At 37.0% G+C, this 21,884-nt stretch overlaps 1 protein-coding gene across 4 annotated transcripts in view; it reads left to right on the top strand.

Annotated features, from left to right (window-relative positions):
• ACAP2 (ArfGAP with coiled-coil, ankyrin repeat and PH domains 2) overlaps window positions 1-21,884 on the top strand; it is a 159,343-nt gene that overhangs the window by 123,195 nt on the left and 14,264 nt on the right. For all 4 annotated transcript variants that reach the window (XM_044252040.1, XM_044252043.1, XM_044252041.1 and 1 more), the window contains 7 exons: window positions 13,455-13,663; window positions 13,995-14,064; window positions 15,400-15,491; window positions 17,656-17,840; window positions 18,726-18,818; window positions 20,531-20,718; window positions 21,124-21,233. In XM_044252040.1, the coding sequence (XP_044107975.1) occupies window positions 13,455-13,663; window positions 13,995-14,064; window positions 15,400-15,491; window positions 17,656-17,840; window positions 18,726-18,818; window positions 20,531-20,718; window positions 21,124-21,233 (947 nt within the window). The remainder of the gene's footprint in view (window positions 1-13,454; window positions 13,664-13,994; window positions 14,065-15,399; window positions 15,492-17,655; window positions 17,841-18,725; window positions 18,819-20,530; window positions 20,719-21,123; window positions 21,234-21,884) is intronic.

Genomic DNA, 21,884 nt, shown 5'->3' with positions numbered 1-21,884 from the left:
CAGAGACTAAACCGGGGCGAAGCCCACGCGGGGTCAGCGTGGCCTCAGGTCCCGCAGGGTCACAGAAGGATCGGGGATGTCTGAGTGTTGCAGAGCTTGCAGGTATTGGAACGGGAGAGCCGGCTACAGACACAGAGCCTACAGTAAGCTCGCAGCTTGGTGTTACCTTGAACCGGTTGCAGGCTCGGTGAGCTCGGAGCGCGGCCGGAGGTCAGGCAGACAGATGGGAGTTACTGGGTGCTGTTCTCTGAGGGCGCACTGAGGAGTGGGGTCCTGGGCTCTCGGCTCCTCCGGGCCGGAGACCATGAGGCCACCATTTGTATTCCCGTCCTCCGGAACTCTATGGAAAGCGCTCAGGGAACAAAAGCTCCAGAAAGCAAACCCAAGCGGATTACTCAGCCTGGCCCCTGGTAAGGGCGGTGCAATTCCGCCTGGGGCAAAGACACTTGAGAATCACTATACCAGGCCCCTCCCCCAGAAGATAAACAAGAAATCCAGCCAAGACCAAGTTCACCTACCAAGCAGTGCAGTTTCAATACCAAGGAGAGCAGCAGAATTCCAGAGGAGGAGAAAGCAAAGCACAGAACTCATGGCTTTCTCCCTGTGATTTTTTAGTCTTGCAGTTAATTTAATTTTTTTCTTTTTCATTTTTTTCCCTCTTCTTCTGCTAAAATTTTTTTTAACTTTTACCCTTTTCTTTTTTAACGTTTTTAAACTAGTTTATCTAATATATATATTTTTCTTTTTATACTTTTCTTTATTCATTTTCTTTTTTTAATTCTTTTTTTTTTTTTCTTTCTTTCTTTCTTTTTGAACCTCTTTTTATCCCCTTTCTCCCCCCTCACGATTTGGGATCTCTTCTGATTTGGTTAAAGCAAAATTTTTCCTGGGGTTGTTGCCACCCTTTTAGTATTTTACTTGCTCCTTCATATACTCTTAGCTGGACAAAATGACAAGGAGAAAAAAATTCACCACAAAAAAAAGAACAAGAGGCAGTACCGAAGGCTACGGACCTAATCAATACAGACTGGTAATATGTCAGATCTAGAGTTCAGAATGACAATTCTCAAGGTTCTAGCTGCGCTCGAAAAAGGCATGGAAGATATTAGAGAAACCCTCTCGGGAGATATAAAAGCCCTTTCTGGAGAAATAAAAGAACTAAAATCTAACCAAGTTGAAATCAAAAAAGCTACTAATGAGATGCAATAAAAAATGGAGGCTCTCACTGCTAGGATAAATGAGGCAGAAGAAAGAATTAGCGATATAGAAGACCAAATGACAGAGAATAAAGAAGCTGAGCAAAAGAGGGACAAACAGCTACTGGACCACGAGGGGAGAATTCGAGAGATAAGTGACACTATGAGACGACACAACATTAGAATAATTGGGATTCCTGGGGCGCCTGGGTGGCTCAGTGGGTTAAGCCGCTGCCTTCGGCTCAGGTCATGATCTCAGGGTCCTGGGATCGAGTCCCGCATCAGGCTCTCTGCTTGGCAGGGAGCCTGTTTCCCCCTCTCTCTCTCTGCCTGCCTCTCTGCCTGCTTGTGATCTCTATCTGTCAAGTAAATAAATAAAATCTTTTAATAAGAAAATAATTAAAAAAAAAAAGAATAATTGGGATTCCAGAAGAAGAAGAAAGAGGGGAGCAGAAGGTATACTGGAGAGAATTCTTGGGGAGAATTTCCCCAATATGGCAAAGGGAACGAGCATCAAAATTCAGGAGGTTCAGAGAACGCCCCTCAAAATCAGTAAGAATAGGCCCACACCCTGTCACCTAATAGTAAAATTTACAAGTCTTAGTGACAAAGAGAAAATCCTGAAAGCAGCCCGGGAAAAGAAGTCTGTAACATACAATGGTAAAAATATTAGATTGGCAGCTGACTTATCCACAGAGACCTGGCAGGCCAGAAAGAGCTGGCATGATATTTTCAGAGCACTAAACGAGAAAAACATGCAGCCAAGAATACTATATCCAGCTAGGCTATCATTGAAAATAGAAGAAGAGATTAAAAGCTTCCAGGACAAACAAAAACTGAAAGAATTTGCAAACACCAAACCAGCTCTACAGGAAATATTGAAAGGGATCCTCTAAGCAAAGAGAGAGCCTACAAGTGGTAGATCAGAAAGGAGCAGAGACCATATACAGTAACAGTCACCTTACAGGCAATACAATGGCATTAAATTCATATCTCTCAGTAGTTATCCTGAATGTTAATGGGCTAAATGCCCCAATCAAAAGACACAGGGTATCAGAATGGATAAAAAAACAAAACCCAGTTATATGTTGCCTCCAAGAAACTCATTTTAAGCCCGAAGACACCTCCAGATTTAAAGTGAGGGGGTGGAAAAAATTTACCATGCTAATGGACATCAGAAGAAAGCAGGAGTGGCAATCCTTATATCAGATCGATTAGATTTTAAGCCAAAGACTATAATAAGAGATGAGGAAGGACACTATATCATACTCAAAGGGTCTTTCCAACAAGAATATCTAACAATTTTAAATATCTATGCCCCCAACATGGGAGCAGCCAACTATATAAACCAATTAATAACAAAATCAAAGAAACACATCAACAATAATACAATAATAGTAGGGGACTTTAACACTCCCCTCACTGAAATGGACAGATCATCCAAGCAAAAGATGAACAAGGAAATAAAGGCCTTAAACGACACACTGGACCAGATGGACATCCCAGATATATTCAGAACATTTCATCCCAAAGCAACAGAATACACATTCTTCTCTAGTGCACATGGAACATTCTCCAGAATAGATCACATCCTCGGTCCTAAATCAGGACTCAACTGGTATCAAAAGATTGGGATCATTCCCTGCCTATTTTCAGACCACAATGCTCTGAAGCTAGAACTCAACCATAAGAGGAAGTTTGGAAAGAACCCAAATACATGGAGACTAAACAGCATCCTTCTAAAGAATGAATGGGTCAACCGGGAAATTAAAGAAGAATTGAAAAAAATCATGGAAACAAATGATAATGAAAATACAACGGTTCAAAATCTGTGGGACACAACAAAGGCAGTCCTGAGAGGAAAATATATAGCAGTACAAGCCTTTCTCAAGAAACAAGAAAGGGGGGCACCTGGGTGGCTCAGTGGGTTTAAGCCTCTGCCTTCGGCTCGGGTTGTGATCCCAGGGTCCTGGGGTTGAGCCCTGCATCAGGCTCTCTGCTCAGCCAGGAGCCTGCATCCCTTCCTCTCTCTCTCTGCCTGCCTCTCTGTCTACTTGTGATCTCTGTCTGTCAAATAAATAAATAAAATCTTTAAAAAAAAAAAAAGAAACAAGAAAGTTCTCAGGTACACAACCTAACCCTACACCTAAAGGAGCTGGAGAAAGAACAAGAAAGAAACCCTAAGCCCAGCAGGAGAAGAGAAATCATAAAGATCAGAGCAGAAATCAATGAAATAGAAACCAAAAAAACAATAGAACAAATCAATGAAACTAGGAGCTGGTTCTTTGAAAGAATTAATAAAATTGATAAACCCCTGGCCAGACTTATCAAAAAGAAAAGAGAAAGGACCCAAATAAGTAAAATCATGAATGAAAGAGGAGAGATCACAACTAACACCAAAGAAATACAAACTATTATAAGAACATACTATGAGCAACTCTACGCCAACAAATTTGACAATCTGGAAGAAATGGATGCATTCCTAGAAACATATAAACTACCACAACTGAATCAGGAAGAAATAGAAAGCCTGAACTGACCCATAACCAGTAAGGAGATTGAAACAGTCATTAAAAATCTCCAAACAAACAAAAGCCCAGGGCCAGATGGCTTCCCGGGGGAATTCTACCAAACATTTAAAGAAGAATTAATTCCTATTCTCCTAAAACTGTTCCAAAAAATAGAAATGGAAGGAAAACTTCCAAACTCATTTTATGAGGCCAGCATCACCTTGATCCCAAAACCAGACAAGGATCCCATCAAAAAAGAGAGCTGTAGACCAATATCCTTGATGAACACAGATGCGAAAATTCTCACCAAAATACTAGCCAATAGGATTCAACAGTACAAAAGGATTATTCTCCACAACCAAGTGGGATTTATTCCAGGGCTGCAAGGTTGGTTCAACATCCGCAAATCAGTCAATGTGATACAACACATCAATAAAAGAAAGAACAAGAACCATATGATACTCTCAATAGATGCTGAAAAAGCATTTGACAAAGTACAGCATCCCCTCCTATCAAAACTCTTCAAAGTGTAGGGATAGAGGGCACATACCTCAATGTCATTAAAGCCATCTATGAAAAACCCACTGCAAATATCATTCTCAATGGAGAAAAACTGAAAGCTTTTCCGCTAAGGTCAGAAACACAGCAGGGATGTCCATTATCACCACTGCTATTCAACATAGTACTAGAAGTCCTGGCCTCAGCAATCAGACAACAAAAGGAAATTAAAGGCATCCAAATCGGCAAAGAAGAAGTCAAACTATCACTCTTTGCAGTTGATATGATACTGTATGTGGAAAACCCAAAGGACTCCACTCCAAAACTGCTAGAACTTGTACAGGAATTCAGTAAATTGTCAGGATATACAGTAAATTCAGTAAATTGTCAGGATATAAAAAATGCACAGAAATCAGTTGCATTTCTCTACACCAACAACAAGACAGAAGAAAGAGAAATTAAGGAGTCAATCCCATTTACAGTTGCACCCCAAACCATAAGATACCTAGGAATAAACCTAACCAAAGAGGCAAAGAATCTATACTCAGAAAACTATAAAGTACACATGAAAGAAATTGAGGAAGACACAAAGAAATGGAAAAATGTTCCGTGCTCCTGGATTGGAAGAATAAATATTGTGAAAATGTCTATGCTACCTAAAGCAATCTACACATCAAAGTACCATCCGTCTTTTTCAAAGAAATGGAACAAATAGTTCTAAAATTTATATGGAACTAGAAAAGACCTTGAATAGCCAAAGGAATATTGAAAAAGAAAGCCAAAGTTGGTGGCATCACAATTCCGGACTTCAAGCTCTATTACAAAGCTGTCATCATCAAGACAGCATGGTACTGGCACAAAAACAGACACATAGATCAATGGAACAGAATAGAGAGCCCAGAAATAGACCCTCAACTCTACGGTCAACTAATCTTCGACAAAGTAGGAAAGAATGTCCAATGGAAAAAGGACAGCCTCTTCAATAAATGGTGTTGGGAAAATTGGACAGCCACATGCAGAGAAATGAAATTGGACCATTTCCTTACACCACACACAAAAATAGACTCAAAATGGATGAAGGACCTCAATGTGAGAAAGGAATCCATCAAAATCCTTGAGGAGAACACAGGCAGCAACCTCTTCGACCTCAGCCGCAGCAGCATCTTCCTAGGAACATCGCCAAAGGCAAGGGAAGCAAGGGCAAAAATGAACTATTGGGATTTCATCAAGATCAAAAGCTTTTGCACAGCAAAGGAAACAGTTAACAAAATCAAAAGACAACTGACAGAATGGGAGAAGATATTTGCAAACGACATATCAGATAAAGGACTAGTGTCCAAAATCTATAAAGAACTCAGCAAACTCAACACCCAAAGAACAAATAATCCAATCAAGAAATGGGCAGAGGACATGAACAGACATTTCTGCAAAGAAGACATCCAGATAGCCAACAGACACATGAAAAAATGCTCCATATCACTCGGCATCAGGGAAATACAAATCAAAACCCCAATGAGATATCACCTCATACCAGTCAGAATGGCTAAAATCAACAAGTCAGGAAATGACAGATGCTGGCGAGGATGCGGAGAAAGGGGAACCCTCCTACACTGTTGGTGGGAATGCAAGCTGGTGCAACCACTCTGGAAAACAGCATGGAGGTTCCTCAAAATGTTGAAAATAGAACTGCCCTATGACCCAGCAATTGCACTACTGGGTATTTACCCTAAAGATACAAATGTAGTGATCCGAAGGGGCATGTGCACCCGAATGTTTATAGCAGTAATGTCCACAATAGCCAAACTATCGAAAGAATCTAGATGTCCATCAACAGATGAATGGATAAAGAAGATGTGGTACATATACACAATGGAATACTATGCAGCCATCAAAAGAAATGATATCTTGCCATTTGCGACAACATGGATGGAACTAGAGCGTATCATGCTTAGCGAAATAAGTCAAGCAGAGAAAGACAACTGTCATATGATCTCCCTGATATGAGGAAGTGGTGATGCAACATGGGGGCTTAAGTGGGTAGGAGAAGAATCCATGAAACAAGATGGGATTGGGAGGGAGACAAACCATAAGTGACTCTTAATCTCACAAAACAAACTGAGGGTTGCTGGGGGGAGGGGGGTTGGGTTAAGGGGGGTGGGGTTATGGACATTGGGGAGGGTATGTGCTTTGGTGAGTGCTGTGAAGTGTGTAAACCTGGCGATTCACAGACCTGTACCCCTGGGGATAAAAATATATGTTTATAAAAAATAAAAATAAATAAAAATAAAAAAAAACCCAAAATCCCAGTACATAGGTTCTACCCTAGAGTAATTAAATGGAGTTGGGATCCAGGAATCTATTCTCTCTCTCTCTCTCTCTCTCTCTCTCTCTCTCTCTCTCTCTATATATATATATATATATATATATAGAAAGATTTTATTTATTTATTTGACAGAGAGAGATCACAAGTAGGCAGAGAGGTAGAGAGAGAGAGGGGAAGCAGGCTCCCTGCTGAGCCGAGAACCCAATGTGGAGCTCCATCCCAGGACTCTTGAGATTATGACCTGAGCTGAAAGCAGAGTCTTAACCTGCTGAGCCCCCTAGTTGTCCCCCGTGAATCAATATTTGAAAAGCTTCCTGGGTGATTCCATATACAGGCAATGTTGAGAACTGTTGAGTCAAGAGTTTTTTCTTGGCTATCTGGTAATCTATTCTGATGACAAGTTAAGAACTAAAAGCCTGTTTGGACACTCTCAAGATCATAGTTAGGACTTTGTTGACTATGTGCCTCTCTGGAGTCTGGATGATTTGTTGAGGAACAACCAGAGAGTTAGGTTCTTTGGAATCTTTTTAGCTGGTATGATTTCCAGAGAAGTCTCGATATCAGTCTCCTGCAGAGGGGTAAGGGTCTGCTGGGAACTAGTTGCCAGGGATCTCAATATTCAGTGTGTGTATGTTCATTTAATCTTCTGTCCTCCACTTTCAGGTAAATCCTATCCATAGACCCTGTTTTACTTCCTCAGAGTATAAAATAAAATTCTAGTTATTTGTATTTATGTGTGGAAGCAGTCCCAAAATGGCATGGAATTGGGGAAGGCACTTTGGGATCTACCTGTTCTTTCCACAGTCATTTCTCCTACTTTGGTTCCCACTTGTATGGTTCACTGGTATAAATCCTTGAGCCCTTTGAGTATCATGTAAAGTAAATTCATGAACTCAGATTTTTACTTACTTCCATAGTAAGATTTGGCCTTGGTACACTTAGTTACTATTCATCGAACCATCTTCCAGCTTTCAAAATTTTGTTGCTGTTATTTGCTTTTCTGTTTTCCCTATTTTTGTGGGTAAATGTCTTAAAAAAAAAACAAACTAAAAGATCCCCACAAGAGCTTTCTAAGTAGATTATAGTCATCATCTCATTTCATGCCTAATAATAATTTTTTAATATCATCTATTACCCACTCTATATCCCCAGTTGTCCTAAAAATGTCTTCTGCCACCTTTTTATAAAAGTAGCATCTTGTGTATGACTGGGCATTGCATCTGGTTGTTATGTCTCTCAGGTCTTTCATTCTAGAGCAAGGCCTTCTTTTAATGACAATGACTTACTGAAGAGATAAAGTTAGTTATCCTATAGAATTTCAACTGATAAAATTCCATCATAGGTGGTACGTATACTTCATGTTGCAACAGGAGACACCGAATACTTGGTTATCTAGTCATTCATTGCTAATGCTGTAAGGCTTCTGTGTGAAGATGAGGTGGCCACATTGGATTAGAAAGATGACTATATGATTTCTCCACTGTAAAGTTAAATTTTCTCCCCCTTTCCCAGTCTACTTGTTACTTTGTATAGTAACTTTATTTTGTGTTATTTTGATAACACAAGATCTAATCCCCCTCCAACCATTCATCTAATGGTTTTACAGATGAGTTTGTAATTTCATTAGGAATTGTGAAATGCTGGTTCTCTAATTCTGTCATCCCATCTTTATTGATTAACTTGAATCTTACATTAAATATAGCTTTTGTTTATCAGCTAGAGCTATTTAGTTACTGTAACAAAGTGCTTGATTTTTTCTTTTAATTACCACATTTGGTTACCTTATTAGCTACCTCAAGGAGGACAGATATCTAATTTTTTGGTTATTGCTATAAACTCATGGATTTTTGTAGGTACAATAGGTCCTAATTAATTACAGTAATTACTTATTTTTATAAAATTATTTGAGTATGGTTGACACACAGTGTTGTATTAGTTTAGGTATAGAACACAGTGATTCAACAACTCTATCCATTACCCTGTGCTCACCATATTCACCATACAGTGTTACTACAATACCATTTTAACTCTATTATCTGTGCTATACCTTTTATCTCTGTGACTTACTCATTTCATAACTGGAAGCCTTTATCTACCACTCCCTTTTCCATTTTGCCCATTTCCCCCACTCACTCCTCTCTGGCAACCATTAGTTTGTTCTCTATAGGTCTATTTCTGCTTTTTTTTTTTTTTTTAAAGATTTTATTTATTTATTTGACAGAGAGAAATCACAAGTAGACAGAAAGGCAGGCAGAGAGAGAGAGGGAAGCAGGCTCCCCGATGAGCAGAGAGCCAGATGTGGGACTCGATCCCAGGACCCTGAGATCACGACCTGAGCCGAAGGCAGCAGCTTAACCCACTGAGCCATCCAGGCGCCCCTATTTCTGCTTTTTTTTTTGTATTTTTATTCATTTATTTTGTTTCTTAGATTCTACATATATGTGAAATCATACAGTATTTGTCTTTCTTCATCTGATTTATTTCACCCTAGTATAGTACCCTTTGGGTTCATCCATGCTGTTACAAGTGGTACGATCTCATCCCTTTTTGTGGCCTCATAATATTCCTCTGTGTGTGTGTGTGTGTGTGTGTGTATACACACACATACATATCTTCTTTATCCATTCATCTATTTATAGGTCCTTGGATTGCTTCCATATCTTGGCTGTTGTAGATAGTACTGCAGTAAACAGGGCTGCATATATCTTCTTGAATTAACGTTTTTATTTCTTTGGGGTAAATAGCCAGTAGTGGAATTATTAGGTCATGTAGTATTTCTATTTTTAATTTTTTGAGAACCTCCATACTGTTTTTCAGAGTGGCTACACCAGTTTACATTCCCACCAACCATACACAAGCAGTCTTTTTTCTCCACATCCTTACCAGCACTTGTTATTTCTTGTCTTTTTTATTTTAGCCATTCTGACAGGTGTAAGGTGATACCTCATTGTGGTTTTGATTTTCATTTCCCTGATGAGGCATCTGTATTGGTAAGGAAAAAGTTAAACTGTTACTCTTTGCAGATGATGTGATACTATACATAGAAAGCCCTAAAGATGTCACCAAAAAACTACTAGAAGTAATAGATGAATTTAGTAAAATTGGAGGATAAAAAGTACCCAGAAATTAGTTGTATTTCTATACACTAACAATGAAGTAGCAGAAAGAGAAATTGAGAAAAAAATTCCATTTACAATTGTACCAAAAAGAATAAAATACTCAGGAATAAACTTAACCAAGAAGGCCCTATACTCTGAAAGCTATAAAATACTGATGAAAGAAATTGAAGAGAAGTCATAAATGGAAAGCTATTTCATGCTCATGGATTAGAAGAATTAATATTGTTAAAATGTTCATAATACCCAAAGCAATCTACAAATTTAGTACAATCCCTGTCAAAATGCCAACAGCATTTTTCATGGAACTAGAACAAATAGTGCTAAAATTTGTATGGAACCATAAAAGATCCTGAATAGCCAAAGCAATCTTGTGAAAGAAGAACAAAGCTGCAGGTATCACAATTCCACATGTGAAGATACACTACAAACCTGAATGGTACTGGCACAAAAATAGACACATCAATGGAACAGAATACAGAGCTCCAGAGATAAACCTACACTTCTGTGGTCAGTTAATCTATGACAAAGGAGGCAAGCATATACAATGGGGAAAAGGCAGTCTCTTCAATAAATGGTATGGGGAAAACTGGACAGCACATGCAAAAAGAAAGAAACTGGACCACTTTCTAACACCACACACATAAATAAACTCAAAATGGATTAAAGACCTAAATGTTATACCTGAAATCATTAAACTCCTAAGAGAACATAAGCAACAATATCTTTGACATTGGCCACAGTAACATTTTTCTAGATATATCTCCTAAGGCAAGGAGAAGAAAAGCAATAACTACTGGGACTACATCAAAATGAAAAGCTTTTTCACAGTGAAGGAAATCATCAATAAAATAGAAAAGCAACCTGCTGAATGAGAGAAGCTATTTGTAAAAGGTATGTCCAGTAAGGGGTGAAGATCTAAAAGATACAAAGAACTTACACAACTCAACACTAAAACCCCCACAAATAATCTGATTAAAAATGGCAGAGGACCTGAATAGACATTTTTCCAAAGAAGACATACAGATGGCCAACATATACATGAAAAGATATTCAACATCAGTATTTTTTTTTTATGTTGAGAATATCACAGCTTTGTCCAATAAAAGCTCAGGATAATGCCTTCTAATAATTTTTTTCTGGTTTCTAAGAAGGTTTTGTGAGGGAACAAAATTACGTTTGCATCCAGATCATCTTGATGAAGAAGCTGGTAGCATTGCTGAAATACCTGTTATGAAAAATCATACACTAGAAATAATAGGGATTACAGAAAAAATAGGGATAGGGCTGTCCTGAAAAACTGTGTGAGTTTGTAATTAGAATACTTGCAGGAATTTTAGAGTCTCAGTAAAAATACTAGAAGAGTTAAAGTATTAATAAATGAATACTACAGCATAATAGGACTTAGCTTTAAAAATTGATGAAGATAGCATAATGGAAGGGTATGGAAGGGTCGAGGCTACTCAGTTATGGTGACAAAGGCAAAACAGGTAAAGATCAGAGAGAATGAATGCAGCACACACTTTTGAGTCCTAGCACATAGCCAAAATGAGCCAAAAAGAATGGAAGGAATGAGTGTCATATTTATTCCTTTTTTCCTGGAGGCAGCTAGCCCAGGTTCTGCTGTGTAGTATACTTTGCTTTCAGCTTCTTTAATTTGGTGCAAAAACATTAGTTTCTATAAACTGGGAATGACCCAACAAGATTTCTGTATTACATTGACATCTTTTTCCTATCTGATAATTGCTTATGAAGTAATTCACATTATTGAACATATTCTAGTAAAACAGTTTTAAAAAATTTTGAATCGTATCAAATTTACAGACAAGTTCTAAGTATTGTACAAATAACTGCCCCCGCCACCACAAACTGTTTCAGGGTAAGTTTCTAGCATAATGCCCGGCTTATTTAAGTGTTACTTACCATACTCTAGGACATTTCTCTCATAAAACCACAGTGCTTCCATCATAATCAGGAAATGAGCATTGATACATGGCTACAGTTTAGTTCCCAAACATCTTTAAGTTTCACAGTTGTCCCAGTAATATGCTTTAGAGCTATAAGATCCAGTCCAGAAGCACAGGTAACATTAGATGCCATGGCTCCTTAGTTTCCTTCTCTCAGGAATAGTCCCTCAGTCTTACTTTGACCTTCTTGACCTTGATAGTTTTGAAGCTAATGAGTTATTTTATGAAATGTCCTTCATTGTGAGTTTGATCTTTACTCTCAAGGTTATGTATCTTTGGCAGGTGTGTTGTATAAGTGATGTTGTGTTCTTCTAAGTGCATACTCGGGCGGCACATAACTTTGATTTGTCTCATTATTGGTGATGTTAACTTTGATTGTTGATGAAGGTGGTGTTTGCTAGAATTTTGTACTATAATAGTTCCTTTGTAGATAATAAGTATTTTGTAAGAGAGGTACTTTGAGACTATGCGAATATTCTGTTCCTCATCAGGCTTTAAATGTTATTTAATTATGTCAGTATAGACCACTATTTTATTCAATGTGTTATAATCCATTACTATCATTGTTTTGCTGTTCAAATTGACCCAGGTTTGGGTGGCTGGGTGGTTTAGTCAGTTAAGCATCTGCCTCTGGCTCAGGTCATGATCCCAGGATCCCAGAGTCCTGGGATCGAGTGCCACATTGGACTTCTCCCTCTCCCTCTGCCTCCTCCCAACCCCCGCCATGCCTGTGCGCTCTCTCTCTCTCTCAAATAAATAAATTCTTTTAAAAAATTGGCCCAAATGTGGCCAGTGGAACCCCGGCTTCTGTATCCTTTTGACATGTTCCCATCAATCTGAGTTCCTCCTTACTCTCTAGCATGATGAGATGTTCTGGGTTCATCTTGCACTTTTTCTGCATCAGTGCTAAGATCAGCAGTTTTTCCAAAGAGCCCTAGTTCCTTTTGCTGGTGAATGGCTTTTAGAAACCAATGAAGGAATATATGCATGCATTTACACATAGACATGTTTACATATCTTTATGTATCTGTTTATATTGAAAACCATTAGTGTGTCTCTTGTATCTCCAGTTATAAGTACACACAACAGGGTTTGTTTTAATTCTCTCCCTTTCCATATAAATAAATGGCTCCCTTTTATTTTTAACATGTTTACTTACATGATCAGTCCCCCTGTATGTAACGAACATCCTTTTTTCCTGCCTACTGCCCCTACTCGGGCTCTGGCACCTCACACTAGTGCTTTCTTCTCCTTCCTTAGTTTCTCACTTGTCTTGCTGGGAATATAATTATAATTATGTAATTGATTTATTCTTTAGTAAAGCCATACCATTTCTAGTTATTCACTACAGTAATCAAAACAATTTGCTTGCAGTTCATTGAATACTTCAGAAAAACTTGGTATAAAATAATAATATTAATTTTATTCTTGAGTCTTAATAGTCTCATGTTTATTTCATCTGTCTTGATATTGCTTGTTAAATAAGTGTTTCCCTTTCTCTCCACCCTCCTATCTTACACATGTGTTCATTATGCATTTATTATAGGTATACATATTTGTATTAAATATAAATTAAATGTAAATATATATTTATTTACATAAATATAGATATCAGTTCCAACATTTATGTTTCTTCTGACAAGACTAAATGCCAGTTGATGGAGAAATCTATACCTTTTTATCCTTATTTGTAATGCCTACAACAGTGCCTGGCTTAGGCCCATCATAAGCCTTCAGTTTATTGATTGGAAGCTTTTGTTTGGAGCAGGTAATGTGTAGCATAGTATTGCAGTCTTTTTTTTTTTTTTTTTTTCTTTTAAACAAATAATTCTTTATTCTTTTAGAAGCTGGATAAGAAATCATCTCCATCCACAGGAAGCCTAGATTCTGGAAATGAGTCAAAAGATAAATTATTGAAAGGAGAAAGTGCACTGCAGCGAGTCCAGTGTATTCCTGGCAATGCCAGCTGTTGTGACTGTGGTCTGGCAGATCCACGGTGGGCCAGCATCAACCTGGGCATCACTCTGTGTATCGAGTGTTCTGGAATTCACCGGTAGGTAGGCCTGTATAGGGTGACAGATTTCTTTGGGATACACATAGTAAATTATCATGTCCCATTGGTTACAGGACCTTTTCCACTTGCCTTAATGTGATTGCCATTTGTATCTTTGTAACTTTTGTACAGTGAATAAAATTCTGCTTTGTGGAATGCCTTAGAGGACTTTGTTTTACTATTTATTATTAGCCAGAAGAACCCTCCTTATTTACATGCATGTTGAGGGCTGTGTTAGCAACTATGTTCCATTAAAAGGGAAATAATTTGAATAATATGCAAATAGAGACTTGATAGCTTTATATATTAATACAGTCTTTTTTCCCTCTAGGAGTCTTGGAGTTCATTTTTCAAAAGTACGATCTTTAACTTTAGACACATGGGAGCCTGAACTTTTAAAGGTAAAATACATACTTGTTTAAAAATAGTTCAGATTTCCACATAAATGATCAGGATTTTAGGGTTTGTAAAATGTATGAGTGTCTCAATGCTAACAATAAACTAAATTTATTGGAACACATCTGAGGCTATTTGGAAAATCTGGTGTTTTCATTAATGGGTTTTTAAATTACTAAGTTTATGTAGCACTTTTAATTGCAAGTCACTTCACCTTTTAAGGAAAACTGTTTTCCTACATTTTTATGTTTTCTCAAAAACCTTCAATTCTGTGTCTTAATTTTAATCTTTTATTTGTTAAAAGTATAACAGAGATATTAGTGTGCTCCAGAGTGGATTGGTATAGCATGTTGTTATCATTGGGCCCTTTTAACATAGGACCATTTTTAGATTTAGATTTCTGAAGGTAGTAGGCATTCATCTTGTGTAAGGATGAAGCCTTGTGCACAAATTCATATCTATGAAAATGTCATAAATCATTTAGACCACAATTAGGTTTCTGATAAATAAAAATCATATTGCTTAATAATATATTCTTTTTAATTCCCACCATTTAGTTTACCATATTGTAAATATATATATATTAGTTTAAAGATTATAATATACTCTGCATTTATTTCTGTGTGAAATTGTGTTCTTAATGTACTTAAATTTTTATTTCAACCCATAGATAAACTGGTAATCCTCTCAATTATGTAAAGTAAAACATTTGCTTTGTGGAATTACTGTGTAAACATCTGGATGAAAGTGATAAATTGGCTCCTACAGTAGAGCCCTATTAAAATAGTTTGTATGAACTGTTATGAATTCAAAAGAAGAAAGTGGGGGATGAGAGGCAGAAACCTAATTTTTTGGCATCAGTTTTATAGCTATAAACGTTAGATTCAATTTTTAAAATTTCATTGAAACACAGTCTGGTACATTATATAATATATAACCACAAGTTTTAAGCAAAATATTTTGAAATTCTTATATATCGTGTGTAAGGAGAAGATAGTTTATTTGTATTTTAAAACTTAACCTGTTTGACCTTTTTTCATTTGATTTACCAAGCATTGTGAATAATATGCAGCATTGTACTAGCCATAGTTGAGGGAAGGTGAGTCAGGAGAAACCCTTTCTTGTAAGAGTGGTGGTCTTCCAGGGGGAGAAATGCTGTTAATGGCAAAATGATGATATTGCTCTTAGTCCTTGTCTTAATTTGTTTTAACTTTAAATGTCTTTGTGGGATGAACATTGGCGGGATATGCAAAAAGAATGAGTTAATTGTACTTGTTTTAAGGACTTTTTTAGTATTTTAGCAATTTGTAGCTTATTTTTCTATTTTCCTGCCAAAACAGCTTATGTGTGAGTTGGGAAATGATGTTATAAATCGAGTTTATGAAGCTAAAGTGGAAAAAATGGGAATAAAGAAACCACAGCCGGGGCAAAGGTACTATTTCAGTTGTCTCCATGCTTTTTTTTCATAAGCAGGAATATAGCTATGATTTTATTTCACTATAATCGATATGTAATATTGAGACAGACTATTTGGAAGAGACTGTTAAAATATGACTTTCTCTTTCTTGGGTAAGTCTTAGATAATTATTTTTTATTGATTAGATAATCAACTGTGGGCTTCAGATGAGAATCTTAAATATTCAAAGTATCTACATAGAATATAAAAGCCCTTAGCAGTTAAAGTATATCAATTCTGTTATTGGCCTTTATAAAGAGAAATCTGTTTTTTTTTTTTTAAAGATTTTATTTATTTATTTGACAGAGAGAGATCACAAGTAGGCAGAGAGGCAGGCAGAGAGAGAGGAGGAAGCAGGCTCCCCATTGAGCAGAGAGCCCGATGTGGGGCTCGATCCCAGGACCCTGAGACCATGACCCGAGCCGAAGGCAGCGGCTTAACCCACTGAGCCACCCAGGCGCCCCGAGAAATCTGTTTGTTAATGTTTCTCAGGATCAAGTTTCTATTATCAACAATGAATGAAACAAACATTGTTTGACCTTGTTCAATAAATATCTGTTATGGGGTGCCTGGGTGGCTTAGTCGGTTGAGTGTCCAACTCTTGATTTCAGTTCAGGTTGTGGTCTCGGGGGTCAGGGATCTAACCCTGCTTATGGCTCTGCACTGGTCATGGAGTTTGCTTAAGATTCTCTTACTCTTACTTGGCTCCCCTCCCCATCAAGGTCATGCTCTCTCTCTCTCATTAAAAAAAAAAAAAAAAATATATATATATATATATATATATATATGTATATATATCTATTAATCATGTAGTCGGTACATTAAAGAATTAAAGGTGAAAGGGTAACTTCAGGTAGGGGAGAATACTTAATTGCTGTGTTTGAAATTATGCTTCCAGTTCTGTATATTGAGGCTCATAGAATGAAGTGGCTAGGAGTGCATACATAATTTGTTTTTGTTGTTGATGTTGCTTTTAGTCTTTATGATTCTTTATTTTTAGCATTAATTTTTTTTTACCATAATCCTATGTGCCATAATCCTATTTAAAGATTTATTCATTTGAGAGAGCACATGCACAAGCAGGGAAGAAGGGCAGAGGGCTCCCAGCTGAACAGGAAGTCTGACACTGGCCTGAATCTCAGAACCCCAGGATCATGACCTGAACCAAAGGCAGATGTTTAACTGACTGAGCCATCCAGATGCCCCTGTGTATAATCAGTATTATTTTAAAGTTATTGCTGTCTGAACTATTAACACTTAAGTGAGATTATTTGCTAACGCATGGCCAAATTATTTCAGATCTTGAAATATTTTTAGTCTTTACTCTCTTAATTTCTGGGCTCATTCATTTCTACACATATTCCCTTGTGTTTATTACAAAATGGAAAACATTACCAAGAAAACTATAAAAATTTATAGAAATTAACTTTAATTTCATTTTACTTCAATAGACAACATCAACAGATCTACTATCACTATTGTCAGTCATAATTTTTCCTAAGACAACTACTTTAAAGCAACATAGCAGTTCTAATTAAAGGGAAAGAAAAACATTTTAAACTTTTCTGATACAATCAGAAAATGCCAAGTCTATTCTATACTTTTTCCTAGCATTTTCTGATTGTATCAAAAAAGTTTAAAATGTTTTTCTTTCCCTTTAATTAGAACTGCTATGTTGCTTTAAAGTAGTTGTCTTAGGAAAAATTATGACTGACAATAGTGATAGTAGATCTGTTGATGTTGTCTATTGAAGTAAAATGAAATTAAAGTTAATTTCTATAAATTTTTATAGTTTTCTTGGTAATGTTTTCCATTTTGTAATAAACACAAGGGAATATGTGTAGAAATGAATGAGCCCAGAAATTAAGAGAGTAAAGAGAGTGCCATGTTAATACTTGTGATTTTTCAGTTAGGTTATTACTTTTATTTATTCATTTAGTTTATTACTTGTATTTTATTTGAACATAATAAATATTAAATATTTAGAAGGGAAATATGTTGCGTAATATCACAAATTTAGTTTTAACCAGTAATACATTTAGTGACTTTTTGGGAAATATTTGGTATGTAATGGCTTCTTTTCAGTATTAGCCATACTAAGAGATGAAGCAGAACATCATGGCATTTTTATATATACCAGACAGGAGAAAGAGGCATATATCAAAGCAAAATACGTGGAGAGGAAATTTGTGGATAAATATTCTATGTCATCATCACCTCCTGAGCAGGAAAAAAAGACTGTCTCCAAAAGTTCTGAAGAGAAGAGGCTGAGCATTTCTAAACTTGGGCCCAGTGACCAAGTCAGAGTACCTCTCCAAAGTTCAGGTATTATAGCTTACCTGTTATGAATAGAAATATTTTCTTAAACTGAAGTCACTTTCTTAATTTCTGAATTAGTAGCCATTGTAGATTATTTGAATGCCAAAAACTTGTTTCCTTCTGCATAGTCTAAGGAAAAATTGGATTTCTTTAAAACAGTTAAAATTAAATAACATCTGGTAATTACAATTCTAGGTAATGTGTATATTCTAAGGAATAAAACTGCTTAAAAGGCAAGGGGAGATGGGAATTATAAATCTATCATGGCAACAAGCCCTAAATATCTGATTAACCACCTAATCTCCTTCCTATTTTTTCCTCCTCAATCTTTCCCAGTAACGTTTTTTCCTGCCCTTTTCCCTTCTTATGGCCTGCTTTGTGCTTTGCTAACTTGCATGTCCCCAGTGGTTGCTGTAAATAGCGACGAGGCCAGGCGGGAGTCTCTGTTCTGTCCTGATGAGCTAGATTCACTCTTCTCCTACTTTGATACTTCTTCAAAACTACGTAGTAGTAAGTACTACTCTTGTGGAGCATTCCAAGTCTGTGCCAGTGGTCATTGTGCAGTGTGGCCATTTCTCTAGATGTTACCCATTGTCTCAGAATTACACATTACTTGCAGTCATAATAAATTAAGCTCTTCACCATGCCTGTCATATTATGGGGTAATGAGATGTGTTGCGACTCTGAAGAGTTTATTTTCAGGCTTTGTGATTGGTTCATATTTTAATAAGCTAAATGTTCGAAAGGATTAAAATTGTGTTAAATGTATTGTGATGGTGGTTAAGTTCATGTTGACGTTATCAGAGCTCATTTTAAAACCTTGTTGTTTGTGGTAGATTGTTTTCTGAATGGCTTGAACTTTAATCACTAGCTGATTTTTCTTTAAAACAGTCAAAAGCAATGATAGTGGAATCCAGCAGAGTTCTGATGATGGAAGAGAATCTTTACCCTCCACAGTGTCTGCCAATAGTTTATATGAGACTGGTGAGTTTTGGTAAAATTCAATGTCAGTTGGTATTGCTTGCTGAAAAATGCATGTGTTTTGTGTTTAGTCTTGATTAAATAATTTCTAAAGTAAGTGGTTAGCCTTTTAGAAGGTATTGTTAAATGAGAAAGCAGCTATTTCTTTTCATATTTAGAAGTTCTCTTCTAGGTGTATATTCCTCTAAGCCTCATGATACATCCTAAAAATGCTTAGTCAGTCACTAAGGATACTTTTTAATCCGCATGAACTATGTCTTATTACTCTTTATCTTTTTTATGGCTGTTTTATCAGGAGAAGGAGATTAGTAACTCTCTCTGCATTATATTTTTCTCCTGAACTGTGCTTTCTTCTATATTCTCTCCTTGATTTCCATGATTTTGATCTTGCAGAATACCCAGGGTTGTAAGCATTTTTTTGATTACTTGAATTGCTTGTACTGTAAATTGTGGTGGTGCTGGACCATCCTGGGAATAAAGTAAGGCTTGGTCTCCTAGTAAAATTCTCTAGGAATTTTTTTTACCAGCTCTTGTGAGTCCATAAATCCAGTCATATAGGAATATACCTAATTTTAATCTAGTACAGAGTAATTAACCTCTTATTGAATCCTGGCAGGACCACAAATGTCTAGCATACCTATTGACATCTTTTTTTTAATTTATTTTTTATTTTATTTTATTTTTTAAAAGATTTTATTTATTTATTTATTTGACAGACAGCGATCACAAGTAGGCAGAGAGGCAGGCAGAGAGGGAGGAGGAAGCAGGCTCCCTGCTGAGCAGAGAGCCCGATGCGGGGCTCGATCCCAGGACCCTGGGATCATGACCTGAGCTGAAGGCAGAGGCTTCAACCCACTGAGCCACCCAGGTGCCCCCCAACTGACATCTTTATAAGAGAAGATGTTTGACTGTTTGAGGAGTGATCAGTCTGTTGGAAATAACATAGTTTTGTGAAACTCTCCCATTCACTCATTTTGTTGAATTAGTGGTTTCTTTTTTTTTTTTTTTAAGATTTTATTTATTTATTTGACAGATCACAAGTAGGCAGAGAGGCAGGCAGAGAGAGAGGAGGAAGCAGGCTCCCTGCCAAGTGGGGAGCCCAATGCGGGGCTTGATCCCAGAACACTGAGATCACAACCTGAGCTGAAGGCAGAGGCTTTAACCCACTAAGTCACCCAGGCGCCCTGAATTAGTGGTTTCTTTTACATCTTTTACATTGTGGCACATTGTAAGAGTTCATTTTTATTTTTTAAATTGTGATAAGATATACATAACATAAAGTTTACCATCTTCTTTTTTTTTTTTTTAAGATTTTATTTATTTATTTGACAGACAGAGATCACAAGTAGGCAGAGAGGCAGGCAGAGAGAGGAGGAAGCAGGCTCCCTGCTGAGCAGAGAGCCCGATGCTGGGCTCGATGCAGGGCTCAATGCGGGGCTCGATGCGGGGCTCGATGTGGGGTTTGATCCCAGGACCCTGAGATCATGACCTGAGCCGAAGGCAGAGGCTTAACCCACTGAGACACCCAGGCGTCCCAAAACTTACCATCTTCAAATGGATCGTTAGTTGTGTGCCATTGACTCTCGCTGCTGTCACCACGATCTAGCCACAGAGCTCTCTTCTCTTACACAACTGAAACCCTATACCTCAGAAATGAGAAATCATTCTTGCCCGCCCTGCTCATTTTTATTGATGTATTTGTGTTTGCTTTTCAGAGGGAGAACGGCAAGATTCTTCTGTGTTTCTCGACTCTAAACATTTTAACCCTGGACTCCAGCTTTATAGGGCTTCATATGAAAAAAATCTTCCTAAAATGGCTGAGGCTCTGGCTCATGGTGCAGATGTGAACTGGGCTAATTCAGAGGAAAATAAAGCAACACCACTTATTCAGGCCGTATTAGGGGTATGAATTAATGCATTGTAAAAACATAAAAAATTATAATTCATTGTGAACATAGCTTTAACATTATTCTTTGCTTTAAGAGATGTGTTGGAAAGTAGAAGGAAAAGCTGGTAGTGATTTCTGAACCAAAGTGATTTGGTTATGTAAATTCTTTTTTTTTCTCAATGGAAGAGAATTCTGGTGATGAATGTGGTGTCTTTTGCTAGATCACAAACTGCAAGTTGAATTCCTATTGAAGTCCTTGGGAAGAAAATAATATAATTGATCATTTTTCTGCTTTTACTGGGGAGTATTTTTTCTTTGGGGGAGAAAAAACAGAAAGGCTATCAGAGTAAATACCTGTTTTTAATAGAAACTTGTTATTGTTTGCTTTTCGTACATTGTTATCTTCTGTTTTCCTTCAAGGGTTCTTTGGTGACCTGCGAGTTTCTCCTACAGAATGGTGCTAACGTGAACCAGAGAGATGTGCAGGGGCGGGGCCCACTGCACCATGCCACTGTCTTGGGACACACAGGGTAAACTGTCGTGCTTACATACTTAAGTAGATTTTATTTGAAAAATTATTTTGAATAATATATTGCTTGTTATATATAATATATATGTATATACTCATATAAAAATATATTTTATAAATAAATATATATAAAATATATTTTGTTTGTTCTCAGGTGAAGGCCATTGGATAGAGTTTATAAAATACTTTCCTATGACTTCTGTTGTCATGATGGAATTTCAGATTTTAAAAATCTCATGCAGAAAAAAGCTATGGTTACTTTTCAGATAAGACCGTTGCAAAGCCTTTTTTGAACTTTACTTGCCATTTATATAGATCAGTTTTAGTATTTCGAACTGTTACTAAAATTATGGTGCTTTCGTCAGCAGCTAAGTCTCTATTTGTATAAATGCATGTTCACATACATTTTGTGCAAAGCACATGCATTTGGGGAGAGTTTTGTAATTTTGTACATTTGAGTTTTCCCACAGGGTAGCTAAAGTCTAATTTTAAAGTAAATTCTTAGTCTGTGCTATTGCCATTGAGGTGTCTGAAGCAATATTTAGACTCGTTGAACAATAAAGGCATGAAAATGGATTTTCTAATAGAAGGTACAAATGAATAGAAATGTTGACCTTAAATGAAAAGTTTGTATCATAGGTGATTGTTTTTA

This window comes from Neovison vison, chromosome 6 (genome assembly GCF_020171115.1).
Source record: "Neovison vison isolate M4711 chromosome 6, ASM_NN_V1, whole genome shotgun sequence".
Lineage (NCBI taxonomy): Eukaryota > Metazoa > Chordata > Mammalia > Carnivora > Mustelidae > Neogale > Neogale vison.
The sequence above is the reverse complement of the archived record's forward strand: the minus strand, read 5'-3'. Positions and strand labels throughout refer to the sequence as shown.